The sequence below is a fragment of the Chiloscyllium plagiosum genome, unplaced genomic scaffold (assembly GCF_037043375.1).
Source record: "Chiloscyllium plagiosum isolate Xiang-an unplaced genomic scaffold, Cpla_swu_hap1 HiC_scaffold_45, whole genome shotgun sequence".
Taxonomy (NCBI): Eukaryota; Metazoa; Chordata; class Chondrichthyes; order Orectolobiformes; family Hemiscylliidae; genus Chiloscyllium; species Chiloscyllium plagiosum.
This window is the reverse complement of record NW_028270183.1, coordinates 18,087,875-18,106,254: the sequence shown is the minus strand read 5'-3', so window position 1 is coordinate 18,106,254 and position 18,380 is coordinate 18,087,875. Positions and strand designations below refer to the sequence as shown.

At 42.5% G+C, this 18,380-nt stretch overlaps 1 protein-coding gene across 1 annotated transcript in view; it reads left to right on the top strand.

Annotated features, from left to right (window-relative positions):
* LOC122552182 (adhesion G protein-coupled receptor E3-like) overlaps window positions 1–15,203 on the top strand; it is an 83,822-nt gene extending 68,619 nt beyond the window's left edge. The window contains exons 15-21 of the mRNA XM_087983180.1: window positions 3,023–3,220; window positions 4,225–4,457; window positions 6,829–6,895; window positions 8,703–8,794; window positions 9,556–9,724; window positions 11,509–11,607; window positions 13,162–15,203. Of these exons, the coding sequence (XP_087839306.1) occupies window positions 3,023–3,220; window positions 4,225–4,457; window positions 6,829–6,895; window positions 8,703–8,794; window positions 9,556–9,724; window positions 11,509–11,607; window positions 13,162–13,176 (873 nt within the window). The 3' untranslated portion in view covers window positions 13,177–15,203. The remainder of the gene's footprint in view (window positions 1–3,022; window positions 3,221–4,224; window positions 4,458–6,828; window positions 6,896–8,702; window positions 8,795–9,555; window positions 9,725–11,508; window positions 11,608–13,161) is intronic.
* Window positions 15,204–18,380: the final 3,177 nt, after the last annotated feature.

Here is an 18,380-nt window from a genome sequence, read left to right as displayed (position 1 = left end):
GGTGGTACATGGTGTCCTCTAGGCCCAGCATGGTGGTCTTTGGTCAGTATATAGTGTCCGCTTGGCCCAGCACGATGGTCTTCAGGTGGTAAATGGTATCCTCTTGGCACAGTGTGGTGGTCTCCAGGTGATACATGGTGTCCTCTTGGCCCAGCATGGTGGTCTTTGGGCGGTACATGGTGTCCTCTTGGCTCAGCACGGTGGTCTTTGAGCGGTACATGGTGTCCTCTTGGCCCAGAGTGCTGGTCTTACAATGGTTCATGGTATTCTCTCAGCCCAGCGTGACGATCTTCCAGCATCCCAACATGGTGTTCTGGTGGTAGGTGGAGGTCTCTTGGCCTGGTGTGATCTCCCAGCAGCCTAGCGTAGTGGTCTTTGGGCAGTAGGTGGCAGTCTCTCAGCTTGGCATGGTCTCGGTGTGGACATCCAGTCTCAGGGAGGCTAGGTGTCAACATAGACTGGTTCAGAAGATGGTTTCTCTGTATTTGTATTCACCGTGTTATAATTTATTCCGAAATCTGCAATGCTGGACATTTTTTTACTTCTCTATTTTCCATAAGCTGCATCTGAAAAAGCTGTACCTGGGGACTTTTGTACCTAAGATGGCGCCATAAGCGGCAATTGGCACAATTTTCCCTGTACACATTTGAGTACGTGTGACAATAAAGCTAATTCTCATTCTAATACATACTGCCAGAAAACGGTGATGAGGTAACAGGCCAGTTGTGATCTTGTTGAGTGACAGAGCAGGATCAAATGGCCTACTCCTGCTGTTAGTTTCTAGGTTCCTGTAGTCGCTGATAAATTGAACACAGGTTTGAAAAATAGCTCATGCAAAAAGTAGTTGGAATGTAGAACTTGTGAGGGAATTGAAGTGCACATAGTAAATGCATTTAAGAGAAATCTGGACTAAAAACAACACTTGAGGGAGAAGGAAATCAAGGATTATACTGAAAAGGGTAGTTGAAGATAAGTGGGTGGAGACCCATGTGGAGAATAAACATTGGCAAGCGATAGGTTGGGCTGAATGCCCTGGCTATGCATTGTATATTTAACACAATGGAACAGGAACAGCATTCAAAGTTTCAATGGGTTTGGGACTTGTCGTGAATTAAAAAGAAGCTGATTAGCTTCAGTGGCTAGAATGTGGTGCAGAATAAAAGGTAATAATATTAGAAGGTACTGGATGATGTTTTGGGAGCAGACTCCATACTTCACCCCATCGTGATATCAGGACAATGATGATGCCAATGATACAGAGAGAGAGAGACAGACAGTGAATTAAAGGGGAAATGTTGAGCATGAAAAGTATAATTAAGATTCTTAGAAATGTTGGACATTATGTGCACCTTGCAGTTAAGGGTTAGAAACACAGGCAAATCTAGATTATCTAAAGGCAATACAGAACTAAAGGTGAAACCATCTCATGTAAAAGCATTGCATAGTGGGAAAATCTGCTTTTTTTACAATCCTACAGCATTATCAATGACCACACAAACCATAACCCGAAACCTAATACAGGGTTAGTACCTCTGGGCTTGACACTATCAAATCAAGTCAACACCCGGTCTTGTTAGCAATGGAAAGAGCAGTCCTAAGTGTTCAACAGGCTGATCAGATTGTGAATCCTTCCATCTCTCCTCCAACATTCCCCAAAGGATCAAAACGGTGGATGTAAAGTTACAGAAGAAGTGACCACACTTACCACATCGACAAGGCTTCAGTCAGGAATGTGAAAACTTACATGGGAATAGGAGGAGGACATTCAGCTCCCTTCAGACCTGTTGCACCACTCAATAAGACAGTGGTCTGTACCTATACTCCATTATCTGTCTCCATGCCATAACCCATAATATCCTTCCCTGACAAAAAAACTATCAAACTCAATTTTGAAAATGTCATTGGACTTCCAATCTTGAGAACTTTGTGGGGATCGAGTTTCAGATTTCCAATCACCCTTTTGTGAAAAGATGCTCCATTTGATCACTCTGGTTAGCCTCACTGGAACACATCACAGGAAATCAAGCCCTGCTATTGCTGGACTCGTCACAAAGTTAAAGATTTTATAAAAATATGCACACTATCCCAGCTGTCCCACCCTTACAATCCATGATCACACAAAGCATGCAGCAGGGGGCTTTACTGAACAAAAATGACTATTTATTACAAATGAATCAAATCAACATTCAGGTAATTCATTATGAGCCGTTGACATGTAACTACTCGTAAAAACTCAAACCTCCATTTAAACATTTGTAACATCTGTGCCTTATTGGTTGAAAGTCACAGCTCACAGGAACTGATAAGGGGATTTCTATCGGCTTTCTTAGACTTTAGATTTATTTTGCTGCAGAGAGAAAGATAGAACCTTCCTTTCCTGAGGCCTGCTGGCTTCGAATCAAACAGCCATGGTCACAAACTTTTCAACGACTGGAGAGTCAATCACATAAATGATGATAGGCAGAAGGCCTTTGTTATTGACAACTGGTCACCAATCATATCCCAATCAACTGGCCAAATCTCCCTTTGTATACACCCCTTGGCTCCAACCCATTTGTAGTAACCTGCTCCCACTGCTAAAAAAAACAGCTGTGTCAACAGCATTTACAAAGAGTGTCAAGAGTGTGGTCCTGACGAAGGGATTATGTCTGAACTGTAGATTCTCCTGCTCCTCGGACTGTGCCTGACCTGCTGTGATTTTCTAGTACCACACTCTCGATTCGATCTCCAGCATCTGCAGTCCTCACCATCTCCTTAGAAAAAGTTACCGGAATCTGACTTTTTAAAGGGGCAGCAAACCCTTCCACAATGTTTGGTTTTTATAACAGTCCATGTCCCATTTCAATCCACAATCAAAAACACAGAATAATCAAACAATACGGTATTGACAGCACATTGTTAGTCTAGGTCTCACTTTAAGGGTATAGCACCCTCCCCATACTTTCACCCAGTCAGATTACCAGAGGGGATTTTACCATGTTCAGAAAGACAAAAACTTAATGCAAATATATTTCTTTCCAAGGACTATCCCTTTGCTTTGACGACAATTACATTGATTGGGATCCCAATTTCTCTGGTGTGTCTGGGAATCACCATTGTGACCTTTGCTTTCTGCACCAATGTAAGAAATGCTCTCCACATCACTCACATGCAGCTGTGTGTGAGTCTCTTCCTGGCAGAGCTGCTTTTCCTTCTCGGGATCAACAGAACCACAAACCGGGTAAGAGAATCCACCACAGCCAGCAATGCAACAGGTTGTGTGGGAGAGAGAGTGAGAGGGTCTAACTGTGTGTGTGTGTGTGTCTGTGTCACAGAGAGAGCGTGTGTGTGTGTGTGAGAGAGAGAGATTTATGTTTATGAGTGTGTGTGAAACTGTATATGTTTGAGAGAAAAGGGTCTGTGTGACAGAGTAAATGTGGGCGGCACGGTGGCACAGTGGTTAGCACTGCTGCCTCACAGCGCCAGAGACCTGGGTTCAATTCCCGCCTCAGGTGACTGACTGTGTGGAGTTTGCATGTTCTCCCCGTGTCTGCTCTGGTTTCCTCCCACAGTCCAAAGATGTGCAGGTCAGGTGAATTGGCCATGCTAAATTGCCCATGGTATTTAGGTGAGGGGTAAATGTAGGGGTATGGGTGGGTTGCGCTTCGGCGGGGCAGTGTGGACTTGTTGGGCCGAAGGGCCCGTTTCCACACTGTAAGTAAGTAACAGAAAGAGAATGTGTCTGAGCATGTGTGGGTTTGAGTGCGAGTGTGTGAGTGAGTCTATACAGATGGGTACTTGTGTAAATATCTGTCCAATGCAACTGAATGGATTTGATTGTACACTTGTGTATAAATATGTTTGATGTTCATTTGATTGTATATTTGATCCTTGTGCATCAAGTTCTATCCTTTATGAAACCTTCAGTTCCTTCTCCCACAGTTAGTGACTGTGCCTTCAGCTACCTTTCGACCCGATGGTTCCAGAAATCTAGAATTCCTTCACTGAACCAGGTTTCTTCTGCACCATCCTTCTTTCATACATTCTGTAGAGATAGAAGGTCAGGATGCTTCTGTAATGGTACTGATGCCCACTGGCTCATTTAAACTGGGGCACCCTTCTGCTGATGAGCATAAACCATCAGCTGGGACACGGTTTTGGTGTCAGCTCCAAGAGTGTGTCAGGTGGAACTGTGAGGGATCACTGCTTCAAGAAAAGCTCTCAAGCTGTTTCTCATTATTACAGGTGATGTGTGGGATTATAGCAGGATTTCTACACTACCTGTTCCTGGCTGCGTTTGTTTGGATGTTCCTGGAGGGAGTCCAGCTCTTTCTCATGGTCAGAAATATCAGGAATTTGCGGGTTCCTCATTCAGAAAAAGTTGAGAAATCCATGTACCTTCTTGGCTACGGGGTTCCTGCAGCAATTGTGGTTATTTCCGCTGCAGTGTATCATGATGGCTATGGATCACCCAGGCAGTAAGTAATGGCTCCTCTTCTTCAAATCTTACAGCTAGAATTATTACCTTCCAGTTCAAGCCATCTTCAGAATTTAAACTTCTTTCTCTTTCTTGCACACTTGTTGTCAATGAAATTAGTTTTAACTTCAAGCATTCAAGCCCCACTCCAGGCTTTGAGCACAAAAATCTAACATTTCAACACAGCGCTGAGGGATCGCTGCTCTGCAAAGATGCCATTCTTCAGATGAGACATTAAACCAAAGACCCATTTACCTGCTCAGGTCGATATACAAGCTCCCATAGGAAAGAACGGCAGTGTATTTGTATTTACCCCCCAATCAACATCACAAAAACGGATTATCCCAAACATTACTACATTGTTGTTCGTGGCAGTTTGCAAATTGTCTGACACATTTCCTAATTTACAACAGTGACTACACATCAAAAGTATTTCATTAACTGTTACATGCTTTGAAACATAAAATGTGCCATACATGTTGTTTAATTCTCACATTATTCCTGAAGAGCTTGGGACTGATTTGTGACTGAATAATATGTGAATATGTATCACTGATGCACTGTGGTCATGTGCTGAGTAACCAAGGATCAATCTGTCAGTCCACCAGCCAAAGGGAAATCTGTGAGAAATACACTCAATGAAACTCCAGCATTTTGATTTGAAAGTGTGACTATTTCTATGGCATGGGAACCAGAAGACACTCTCATTATGTTTTCCCTCTCATTTTCAGCTTTCCTCCCTTGACCCATCCGCTGGGCTCTCCCTTCCTCTCATTTTTACTCATGTTCTCTCTCTATCCTCTCATCCATTTTGTTCTTTACCCATTCCCTCCCTTCCCTCTCTCTCTGTTTCCTTGTCAGCAAGATCAGGAATAGGCTCCTGACTCATGTATCCCAACCCCACTCCAGTAATTACACTTCGTCCCTCTGACAATAACACTTGCCAGCAGTGGATTCTGTAACTGTGGTCCACAGCAGAAATCCTAATTTCCAATGTCACCTTTCACCTTTGTGCACAGGAAGGGAAGGATGCATTTCACTGGATTGTAGAGTAATGAAGGGGGTCATTCACCCCATCTTTCAGAGGGCTGCTTAATTAGTCCCCCCTCTTGGAGCCAAGACACTATAAAATTTCGATCATTGTTTTCCTTTTGAAACTGCAATCCTTTCAGAAAGTACACTTCAAATCATCAACACTTGCAGTTGTAGAATTCATTTTTGTCAAAAAGATTGATGATCCTTGTTGACCACAGTAACAGTTGAGGGATGGAAAGGTCTTGGGTCTACAAAAAGGGAATGGAAATCAAGAGCGATGGAGGCAGATGTGGGGCAAGTGAAAAAGGGATGAAGTGCATGCCCCTGTGACAGGGCAAAGGCCAAACAGGCAGATGTGCAATAATGTGAAGAGAAGTACCCAGTTTTATATAAAATGCGACTCTCCCCAAAGGGTGGCTGGCCAGTCGGCATTAAGCCATCTCAAGAGCATTATACACCAGCACCATACACCTGGTCCAAGCAATGGAAACCCATGAAAAAGCAGACAGCACTCTGAAAAAAACCTGAGAAGAGAACAGCAACCAACGTGCATCACAACTCATTAGTGGCCCACAGTCTGTTTGTGGACAGTTTTGGTTCAGTCACATCAAGGCATGGAAACCTCGATTGGGTGTTAATCTCATAATCAACTGTTCTAAAGGCTGAGACTGTACCCTTTGGGGTTTAAAAGGATGAGAGGTGATCAAAATGTGCCATATTAGATCCTGAGGAGACTTGACAGAATGGATCCATTCCGACAAGATGTTTTCCCTTGTGGGAGACCAAAACTAGAGGGTGGGGTGGGGTGGGGGGGAGCAGTTTGAAAATAAAGGGGTCACCACTTGAATACAGCAATGTGGAGAAACATTTTCTCTCAGAGAATTGTGAGTCTTTGGATCTCTCTTCTCCAGACAGTGGTGGAGGCAGGGTCATTGAATATTTATAACACAAAGGGGGACAGATTCTTGACTAACAAGGGAGTCAAAGATTACTGCTGGGGGGGGGGAAGGGGGATGGGGTTGCATCAGGTGAGAATGTGGAATTGAGGCCACAATCAGATTAACCATGATCTTGTTGAATGGTGGAGCAGCTTCAATGTGATAAATGGTCGACTTGTGCTCTTATTTCATTCATGATTCATATTACAAAGATATTTCACTTTGCAATGAGTACCTTCCGAATTAGTTTTACCTACAACCACCAGGAATATCATCATCCAATCAGTGCACAGGTTGTGAAACTATTTTTGCATCATAAATAGCTCACACTTCCTGGGTCTTATTCTCTTGCTGATACTCATTGTTCCGAATGATTTACTTTCTTCTCTCAACTTCCAGCTGCTGGGTCTCCACAAACAGAGGATTCATCTGGAGTTTCCTGGGACCTGTGTGTCTGATCATTGGGGTAATTTTCTAACTACTCATATCAAGTCTATTGTGTTTTATTTCTATCTGATTGCATGAAATGTTTGTGTTTAAAATGTACAGTAAACCCCTTTTTTATTTACCTAACCTTAGTAACAGATTCAAGAACAGCTTCATCCCTGCTGTGATCAGACTGATGAACAGACCTCTCATATATCACAGTGGCTCAGTGGTTAGCACTGCAGCCTCACAGCGCCAGGGACCTGGGTTCAATTCCAGCCTTGAGTGACTGTCTGTGTGGAGTCTGCACATTCTCCCCATGTCTGCGTGGGTTTTCTTCAGCTGATCTGCTTTCCTCCCACTATCCAATGATGTGCAGGTTAGGGTGATTTGGGCATGCTAAATTGCCCATAGGATGTGTAGGTTAGATGCATTAGTCAGGCGTAAATGGAGACTAATATGTTACCCTTCGCAGGGTTGGTGTGGACTTGTTGGGCCAAATGGCCTGTTTCCACACTGAAGCAATTCTATGAAATTGTATGTTACACTTAATCTTTCTCTGCACCTTCTCTGTAGCTGTAATAGTCCATTCTGCATTCTGTAATATTACCCTGACGTATTTATGTAGGGTGTGATTTTTCTGGACAGCATGCAAATCAATAATTTACCCTGTATCTTGGTATGTGACAATAATCAATCAAATCTAATCAAACTGTCACTAGCAGGTATTATCAATTTGCGGCTCATTTATATCCCACTGCTTTCCATAACATACTCTTTTTGCACATTATCTCTCTCTAATACTCTCTCTATCCCTGAGATGACTTCATGAAGGTTGGCATCCCATCACCAAATCACCCTTTATTTACATGTATATAGCACATTACACTGACCCAGCTAGCACAGAACAGGCTCCTGGACTGAGCAGAAACCTCGACTCTCCTGTTTATATCTGTCAGCCAGGACTCCCTGATTGGACCAGGTTAACAGCCCCAATCAGGGAACTCATATTCTATGAGATCCACCTGGCTGACATCCTTCCATTCACTACACTTCCCCCCTCCCCCATAATGTTTCTGGGACATAACAATTCCACATCCAGCAAAAGACATTTGGGTTAAAAGATGGATCCTGTCCTACCTCTTCCTCAGAGACTTATTTTGCTGCTACATGGTAGTTGAAAATGTGTTGCTGGAAAAGCACAGCAAGTCAGGCAGCATTCAAGGAGCAGGAGAATCGATGTTTCGGGCATGACCCCTTCTTCAGGAATCATTCAGGAAGGAGCCCTTCTTCGGGCTCATGCCCGAAATGTCGATTCTCCTACTCCTTGGATGCTGCCTGACCTGCTGCACTTTTTCAGCAACACATTTTCAGCTCTGATCTCCAGCATCTGCAGTCCTCACTTTCCCCTGCTACATGGTAGTCTCAGGTGGCCAAATGCACAATGACATTTTCAGTATACAGCACCCTCTACCAGACTCATTTGCACAGCATCTCTTCCATGTCCTCAATTCTCAATATCCTCTCTTCTGCATACATTGACTGCCAAAACTTCTTCACCCCATTACCATGCCATCCATAGCCATCTCTCCCAAAACCTTTCCTTCTTCTCTCCATTATCTGTCTTCCACAAAAACAGGAGAAAGTGAGGACCTTCAGAGCAGGCAGGGAAAATATGAAAAACATTATGGTGACAGGGAGGACAGGCTGAAATTTCACCATTTCTGGGTGCAAACATCACTTGGCAAATTGCAAAAAAAATTAAGAATTAAATCAACCTACTTTCACATTTGCTCCAACCACACTTTCTTGACAGTCATTCAACATATTTTGAAATCTTCCAACAGATCAACACGGCTCTGTATTTCACAATACTCTTGATATTGAAAAGAGAAGTTTCTAAACGGGACACTAAAGTGTCAAAACTTCAGAATACAAGGTAAGATACTATTGTCTGGAACTTGAAGGAAATATTGTTGAAGTTTACACGAACATGTAAAGAAGGGTAAATTGCATAGAAAATTCAAACCAGGAACAAAAGAGGACAATTCAGTCCTTCAAACCTCCTCAAGTCCACTTTCCTGCACCCTCCCAATACCCCTTTAATATGGTAGTTTTGAAAATGCTGTCGATTTCCTTCTTGAATGGATTCAGTGTCCCAGCATCCACCACACTCTGATGTAGTGCAGCGTTACAGGAAAAGATTGGAGATATGCGACTAAGTGGGTTAGCATTTCAAAGAACTAACATGGGCTTAAACACTTCAATGGCCTCTTTCTGGGTGATATGATCCTGTAAAGGTTTATGTGGGTGCATCCGTAAAAGTCAGCGTTATTTCAAGGATTTATTTGCTGATACAATGCATGCATACAATATGAAAACAATTATTGAACATTAAAAGACACTTTTTACTTTGTTTCACATTTTTTCATGTGACTTTACAGTTAAATCACATTATCACAACATACAATATCTCATTAAGTAATTTCTGTCACTAAAACACTGCCGATTATTGCCGAACCAACAGGCAATGGAGAAGGGATGCTCATGGAGCTTCCTTCTCCCATTATTTGCTGCCACATCCACAAGCATTCAGAACAGCATGTTACAGAGCTGCAGAGCTTTGATCTGATCTATTGGTGCCCTCCTTGTTTCCGGGCTCCTTGTATTCTCACTGATCTCCTTCTGTCTCTGTTGCAGGATGTTGACATTCAAAGCCATTGCTCAGGTGTTTATCCTGGGCTGCACTTGGATTTTTGGTTTGTTTCAGTTTCAGGAACAGCCCGGTGTAATGACCTATTTATTCACCATCATCAACAGTTTCCAAGGCACTTTCATCTTCATTCTCCTCTGCATGTTAAACCCCAAGGTAAGCAGTAGTGTGGTTACAGAGTGATGATGGGGGAGCTACTAAATGAGTATTTTGCATCAATGTTTACTGTGGGGAAGCACACAGAAAATAAAAAAAAGGTGAAATAAATAGCGACATCTTGAAAAATGTCCATATTACCGAGGAGGAGGTGCTGGTTGGCTTAAGGAAGAGCTAGCTATTTAGATAAGAAACTGGCTTGAAGGTGGAAGACAAAGGGTGGTGGTGGAGGGTTGCATTTTAGATTAGAGGCCTGTGAGCAGTGGTGTGCCACAAGGATTAGTGCTGGGTCCACTGTTTTTTGTCATTCATATAAATGGTTTGGATGTGAACATAGATGGTATGGTTAGTAAGTTTGCAGATGGCACTAAAATTGGAGGTATAGTGGACAGCAAAGAAGGTTTCATCAGCGGGACAATCAGATGGGCCAATGTGTTGAGGTGTGTCAAATCAAGTTTAGTTTAGATAAATGTCGGGTGCTGCATTTTGGAGAGGCCCATTAGGGCAGGACTTATACAGTCAATGGTAAGGTCCTAGGGAGTGTTGCTGAACAAAGAATGCAGATTCATAGTTCCTTGAAAGAGAAGTCATACGTAGATATAATTGTGAAGAAGGCTTTTATTATGCTTGCCATTATTGGTCACTGCATTGGCTATAGGAGTTGGAGGTCAGGTTGTGGCCACATAGGACATGGGTTCGGCCATTTGTGGAAGACTGCATTGAATTCTGGTCTCCTTGCTTTCCGAAGGATGTTGTGAAACTTGAAAAGGTTCAGAAAATATTTCCAAGGATATTTCCAGGATGAAGGGTTTGAGCTATAGGGAGAGGCTGAATCGGCTAGAACAAATTTCCCTGGAGCATCGGAGCCTGAGGGATGACATCGTTTTATAAATCATGAGAGGCATGGATAGGGTAAATAGACAAGGTCTTTTCACTGGGTTGGGGTGTCTGAAACTAGAGGGCAAAGGTTTAAGGTGAGAGGGGAATGATTTAATAGGGAACTAAGGGGCAACGTTTTCACGCAGAGGGTGGTGCCTGTATGGAAAGAGCTGCCAAAGGAAGTGGTGGATGCTGGTGCAATTACAACATTTAAAAAGCATCAGGATAGGGTTGGGGAGATTGGGGGCCATATGATGGCAAATGAGACAAGATTTCTTTCTGATATCCTGATGACATGGATGAATTGGAGTGAAGGGTCTGTGTCCGTGCTGTATAACTCTCTGACTCAGTGACTTGAATGCATGCCCTGTCAGAAGTAGACACCTAACACAACTTTTGTAAGATTAGCCGATTAATTACCCCCAAAGGTTTGCTCATTTTCTAATTTGTTGGATCCACCATCTAAGCAGTTTGATTAGCGATGTTAAATTTAAAAGTTTGGGGTTACAGCAATTACGTGGGTGTGGGTGTGGGATGGGATTCAGTCTGGGTGTGATACTCTTTGGAGGGTTCGTGCAGGCTTCATTGGCCGAATAGCCTCCTTCTCCATTGTAGGGGTTCGATGATACTATGACTTTATCAATTGAGGACAGTCAGCCATTTCCTAATGCTGCAAGGCCAATGGAAAGCCTCCCAACACAGATAGCTGCAGTCTGCCAATACAGGAAAGAGACAGACAGGGAGGGTACCTCAAGATGGATGGGGCTTCTTGATACTTTTAAGGCAGTCGAAATTCTGATGTGTATTATTAGTCTGTCAAGGTCAGAGATTCAGTGAAATTCAAATTGATTCCATTTAGTTCAATACCATCTGATCACTGACTGCCTGCTACATTCTGTTTTCAGGTAAGGACAGCATATTCTAACTACTTCACCAGCAAGTGTAAGGCAAAAGACACAAAGCCCTCAGAGGAGGACAAAGCCAACACAATGACAGTCTTGTCGGTAAGTAGGCCTTGACTGGTATCAATCAGCATGTGAAATGTCGCCATTGACCTTTGAATCTGATTGGCTGGCAGCTCAGTTGCCCCAGCAATGTAGTAGAGCAGTGGATAGGATTGGAACGACAAGAAGCCCCTGGATTCTAAGTCCCAGAGTCAAGGGCCAGGTAAATATAGGTGGTGTAATGCAAATGAAGGAAAGTGAGGCTGGGGAGGGGGAGGGGGTTTGGAGGTGGGGACAGGGAATCTCAAAGAAGAAATGGGGAAGGAGGGAGTAGACCTGTCCACGGGAGGCAAACCCTATAGTGGAGGGGATGATTACTAAGCACAAGAGGAAGGTCCTGATCTCCTCCAACCAGACTGAACATTGAGACAAGGGGGGAAACAGCATGTGAGAAGTAATTAATTGCCCACATTCGGATCTCAACTGGCCAAAGGGCAGTCTGGCCTCGGTCTCACCCAACCCACTGTAAAACTGCAGACAGGTCAGGGTGGAAGAGAGAGTGGGGCATAGCCAGCCATGGCATTTTCACACCCGGGTATAAGCATGCTGGTGGGAGAGCATAAAGTTCAGTTCATTGACACAACAGTCAAAGCTCAAATGAGGCAGTCAGATAATATCAAAATATTGCAGATGCAGGAGATCTGAAATGATAACAAAGTGCTGGAGAAGCTCAACAGGTCTGGTCACATCACTGGAGACAGAAACGAAGTTAACACTTTGAATCCCATATCTCTTTTAGATACCTACGCAAATTAAGCATCATTGCCTTTCCCAGGTTTGAAAATTACAATATACTCATTAACAAGATACCCATCGTTCACAAATATGTTGCACAAAATTGTACCTACAGTCACCAAGTAAACTTTCAATCTGCTGCTGATAGTCCTTCATTAGTTTCCCAAGTTACCTGACTTAAACATCAAACTACTTTCAGCAACAACTTGTATAGTTTTCTTTATAAATTGGCCAGATGTTTCATTAACAAGATGAAAATTCACCTTAAGTTACAATTGTTCAAAGAGATATATAATTCTTCATTTAAATTACGATCTCATAGCCTCCCCTGACAATGCCTATCTGTTGAAATTTCCTGTATTCCCCGTGAATGTGACAGGTGCCTTCGAGGATCTTTATTATGAAAGATAATATCAGCTTTCCTTTCGGGTTGAACAAACATTTCATAATCAGCAGAAAGGTAAACAATCCAAGAACACTAAGACACTGACATTTTTCAAATTGTTTTTGGGGAGTTAACAAGCCTTTGTCTTTGTGTTAACAGAGAAAATGGATGAGTATGTTTTTTATATATAAATCTTGGGCATCAACACAAAACATAGCTTTGAAATAGTTGTTCATTAGTTTCCATCCAATTTCATGAGTTTTGCCTTGCTTGTTCCACATATTCTACACTAATAAGGCAATTTCTTAATACAGTTAGTTATGTATTTTTAGATATAATAATTAGATATTCATCCGACTATATACTTATAATAGTAGAATCAGATTTTTAACAATTAGTTTTCTGGTTAATAACCGAACAATCTTATTTTGCAGGTCTCAAAGGACTGAGGAAACCTCTTTTCCCTCACTGGCTGTGTGACAGATGAAGACATGAAGGCCATCATTGTCTCTGCCACAGTGATCATGGAACCATCAAACACTGAAATACTTAGCAGCTGTTAAGGAAACAAGACATTCAGTCAAACAAGTCTGTGTTGGTGTTTACCATCTGTGAGCCTAAATTGTTCTAATCACATTTATCCATTTTTTACTGATTTCTTTTCAACCCCATTCCCTTCAGCCACTTATCGAACTGAATCTTGAATACTGTTGCAGTGTCCACCTCAAGTACACATCTTGTTAGTGAATCCCAGTCACACAAACTGAAGGGGGCTTTCCTGCACGCTGACTTAAATATGAAAGGATGGTGATGCTGTACTCACCAAATAATCCAGAGGCCCAGGCTGATGTTCTGGGGACACAGGTTCAAATACCATGAAACCTGGTGGAATTTAAATTCAACTCATAAATCTGGAGTTAAACGCTCAAATATAATTGTGAATATCCATCTGATTTACGACTGTCCTTACCCAATGTGGCCTCCACGTGACTCCAGACACATAGCAATGTGGTCAATGTTTAACAGCCCTCAGAAGTGGCTGAGAGAGCCATTCAGTTCAAGGGTAATTAGGGACAGGTGACAATGTAGGAGCTGACATCCCATGAGATAATAAAGGAAAGAAAAGCCTCTGCTAAAAAACCATACCATGATGTCTGATCTGTTGTCACACTTTCATAATTTTAAACATTTCTATCACATGAATGCAGGAACTGGAGGAGGCCATTTAGCCAATTGTGCCCATTCTAACATTCAAAGGCAGGATAGTTTCACAATCATAAAACTATAATATTTTAGTGACATTCATAACATGAAATCGCTGTTTTGTGACAGGGAAAAAAGACCAAAGAAAAGAAACAGGAGGCTGAGGGGATCAAAGCACATATACCTGTTAGAGATGACAGGACAATGATCCCGTATTTCATTATTATTCATTCATGGGATGTGGGCATCACCGGCTAGACTAGTATTTGTTGTCCATTTCTAACTGCCCTGGAGAAGGTTGGGCTGAAGTACCTTTGTGAATTGCTGCAGTCTGTGAATTGGGTAAATTTTGGAATTCTTACCTAGCAACAGTGAATGAATGACAATATTGTCCCAAGTCAGAATGGTGAGCAACACAGTAACTTATTTTTACGCAGGCAGTGAAAGAAACACAAACTATAAACATAAGCATGTGACTCATGATATAACTGGAGTCTATGAAGTAATCTTACAAGCAATGTCACAAGAAATTGTAAAAATATAGTCAAGATTCTTTGATTGGTTGGATGCTTCTTCTCAGAGTGATTTGAGAGTTTCTCCCTCAATGACATACCTGTATTGATGGGAATACATATTTTTATTGTGGACTATGTGGAAAACACCAGGAGGTGCAGCACTACTGAGAGGAGACTCTGGCAGTTGGTTATTACCCAGCAAACCTTGCTGCATTGGGTTTCTGTGTTGAACACCAGGGGAAGGGCAGAGAGAGACTAACAACACAGCGGGCACTTGGAAAAGGAACAGCAGCCGCATGCAAATCAAAAAACTCCCTCACTCCTTCTGTCCTGCATAAATTTAGGAATAATTTTTATACAGTTTCATAATTCAATATTTGAGCTATTTTTGCCAATCCTAATAAAAGGAATAAAATGGAACCTTTATTCAGAGCCCTATTTCTAAGTGGATTTCCATCCAAATCAAAGCCTGGTACCAAGAATTTGCCATCGATTTGCTGCGATCACAGATTTTGTTCCATTCAAAAGAATCATTGTTTCATCAAACTTTATCCTTTGTATCAGTGACCATGGATCAGCAAGACTGCTCTTTCCCTTTTTGCTTCTTTGTTAATACTATTACTGCAGAGTTTGTAGTCGCTTTGAATCATGTGAATTTGTTTGTTGGAGATTAATCAGATATAGTTTTAATTACACTTTATAATGTTGTGGTTAACAAGTTTTACAATGCTTTAGTATTAAATTTTGTTTGTAATACATGGATTATTTTTAAGTTCATTCAGGAAGGGTGGTGAAGGTGCCTTCTACTCTAACTAGTTGACTCCAAGGGAATCAATTGGCCAAATAGGTGATTGCAGCAACACATTTATACAAATGATATGACTGATGGAATAGTGGGTCTTGATTATCAGGACATTCCTCACTTCACGGTTGTAAAGTTTCACCTGACTCACTTCACGGCTGACTGACACAGGGTGTTTTAGATATTCCACAACAGACTCGGGTTCTTGTGGTGCAGTGGTAGTGTCTCCCAGGTCTGAGCCAGAAGACCTGGGTTCAAATCGAACCTGCTCCAGAGATGGGTCATTACACGTTAGTGTGAAAATGCCCAATCCCATTGATCTCAAAAGCTAAGCAGACTCAAGCCTGGCCAGTACTTGCAGTACTTGGATGGGAAAGTGCCTAAAAATACTAGATGCAGGACACTGATGTTCTTGTGACACAGTGGTAATGTCCCTACCTCTAAGCCAGAAGGCCTGTGTTCAAGTCCCTTCAACTCCAAAGCTATGTAGGAATCTCTCTGAATAGATGGATTCGAAAATATCTACTCTACAACAAAGGGAACGTTATTGATGAAGCAGCAGAAAATGGGCATCGCTGCTATCCTGAGCACCTCCAGGGACTCGGATGATTGGCTGTGGGATTACTGATCCAATAACTGATCTCCCAAACCAAAACACTTGAATGCACCAAACCAGAGCTCAGCCAACATTCAGTCTTCCATTGAGTAGCTATCATAGTGACTACAAGGCTAATTATCAGCGTCACATAACTGATTAAGGCCTGTATACCAAGGATGTGGAGATATGTTCAAGTTTGAAGATTCCGTTTATGGTGTTGCCCAATCCCACAACTACAAGGGATATGTCATCAGTTCATCACTAGTTGGATAAGGTTCAGAATCCCTCAGCCTGTGGATTTGGATTTCACCGTTGATGCTGGTTACACTGGCCCACATGCCTGTACCTGTCCACATTAAGACATACAAAGAGTACTGAGACTCCAGTTGGGGTTGATCTGGTAAATCTAAAAGTAACCACGTCTCAGCTGGTATTAGGGAATAGTCTAGCAACTTCTTGTGTAGATGCACTGTGAATTAGCTGGATTGAGCAAAGAATAAGTTGCTTCGGGACAGTCAACATAGTTTTGTCAAGGGTAGGTCGTGCCTCACAAACCTCATTGCGAAGGTGACCAAACAGATGGATGAGGGGAAAGCGGTCGATGTAGTGTATATGGATTTCAGGAAGGCATTTGAAAGGCTTCCCCGCTGTAGGCTATTTATTGCACACAATACGAAGGCAATGGATTGAGGGTGATTTCACTGTTTGGACCAGAAATTGGCTAGCTGAAAGACGACAGAGTGGTTGATTGGAAATGTCCATCCTGGAGTTCAGTTACCAGTGGTGTACCACAAGGCTCTATTTTGGGGCCACTGCTGTTTGTCATTTTTATAAATGATCTGGATGAGGGCCTAGAAGGATGGGTTAGTAAATTTGTGGATGACACTAAGGTTGGTGAAGTTGTGGATAATGCTGAAGGATGTTGCAGGTTACAGAGGGACATAGATAAGCTGCAGAGCTGGGCTAAGAGATGCCAAATGAAGTTTAATGTGGAAAAGTGTGAGGTGATTCACTTTGGAAGGAGCAACAGGAACAAAGAGTATTGACCTATAATGGCAAGATTCTTGGTAGAGCAGATGAGCAGAGAGATCTCCGTGAACATGTACAAAGATCCCTGAAAGTTGCATCCAGGTTGATAGTGTTGTTCAGAAGGCATACGGTGTGTTAGTTTTTATTGGTAGAGGGATTGAATTTCGCAGCCACGAGGTCATGCTGCAACTGTACAAAACTCTGGTGTGGTTGCACATGGAGTATTGTGTAAAGTTCTGGTTACCACACTATTGGAAGGATGTGGAAGTTTTGGAAAGGATTCAGAGGAGATTTACTAGCTGCCTGGTATGGAGGGAAGGTCTGATGAGGAAAGGCTGAAGGATTTGAGGCTGTTTTCATTAGAGAGAAGAAGATAGAAAAGTGACTTAATTGATAATCAGAGGGTTAGATAATCAGAGGGTTAGATATGGTGGAAATGAGAGCCTTTTTCCTCAAATAGTGGAGGCATTGTTTGCACTGCCTGCAACAATAGTCGACTCACCAGCTTTGAGGGCATTTAAATGGTCATTGAAAAGACATATGGATGAAAATGGAATAGCGCAGGATAGATGGAGTTCAGATTGGTTCCACAGGTCGGCACAACATCGAGGGCCTGTACTGTGATATCGTGATCTATGATCTATATTTATTCTAATTCTAAAAGGGCATTTAATTCTAAATAATTGACAAAAAAGACTGAGCCTGAAGGCTGTATGTCTCCTTGTGAGGAGTATTTGTAATGAGATGGATCAACTAACTGCGCAAATGGTTGTTAATGGGGATGTTGTAATTGGGGATCACAGAAACCTGGCTCCATGGTGACCAAGAGGATGGGAACTAAATATCCAGGCCATTCAATTTTCAGGATAGATAGACAGAAAGGAAAGGGAGATTAATGCAATGGTCAGGAAGGAGGTGAGCCTGGACAATGTGCAATCTGTATCAGTGGAACTACGGAACACCAAAGGGGAATCAATGTTAACGGGAGCTGTGTACAGATTACCAAACTGTAGTTGTAAGGTTGGGGATTGTCTCAAACAGGAAGTTAGAGATGCAGTAGGGGTGCAGCGGTTATTATGGGTGACTTCAGTGCATGTGCTGATTGGGTGAACCAAACTAATAGCAATACAATGGAGGAAGATTTCCTGGAATGTATGAGGGATGGTTTCCTCCACCAATTTATAGCAGAGAAAGTGAGGACTGCAGATGCTGGAGATCAGAGTCTAGAATGTGATGCTGGAAAAGCCCAGCAGGTCAGGTAGCATCTGATGAGCATGAGAATTGATGTTTCGGGTCTTCCTGACGAAGGGCTTATGCTCAAAACATTGATTCTCCTGCATCCTGATGATGGGCTTATGTCTGATTCTCCTGCTCCTCGATGCTGCCTGACCTGCTGTGCTTTTCCAGACGCCACACTCTCAACACGACCAATTTATGTCAAGGAACCAACTAGACAACAGGCTGCCCTCGACTGGGAATTGTGTAATGAGAGAGGATAAATTAGCT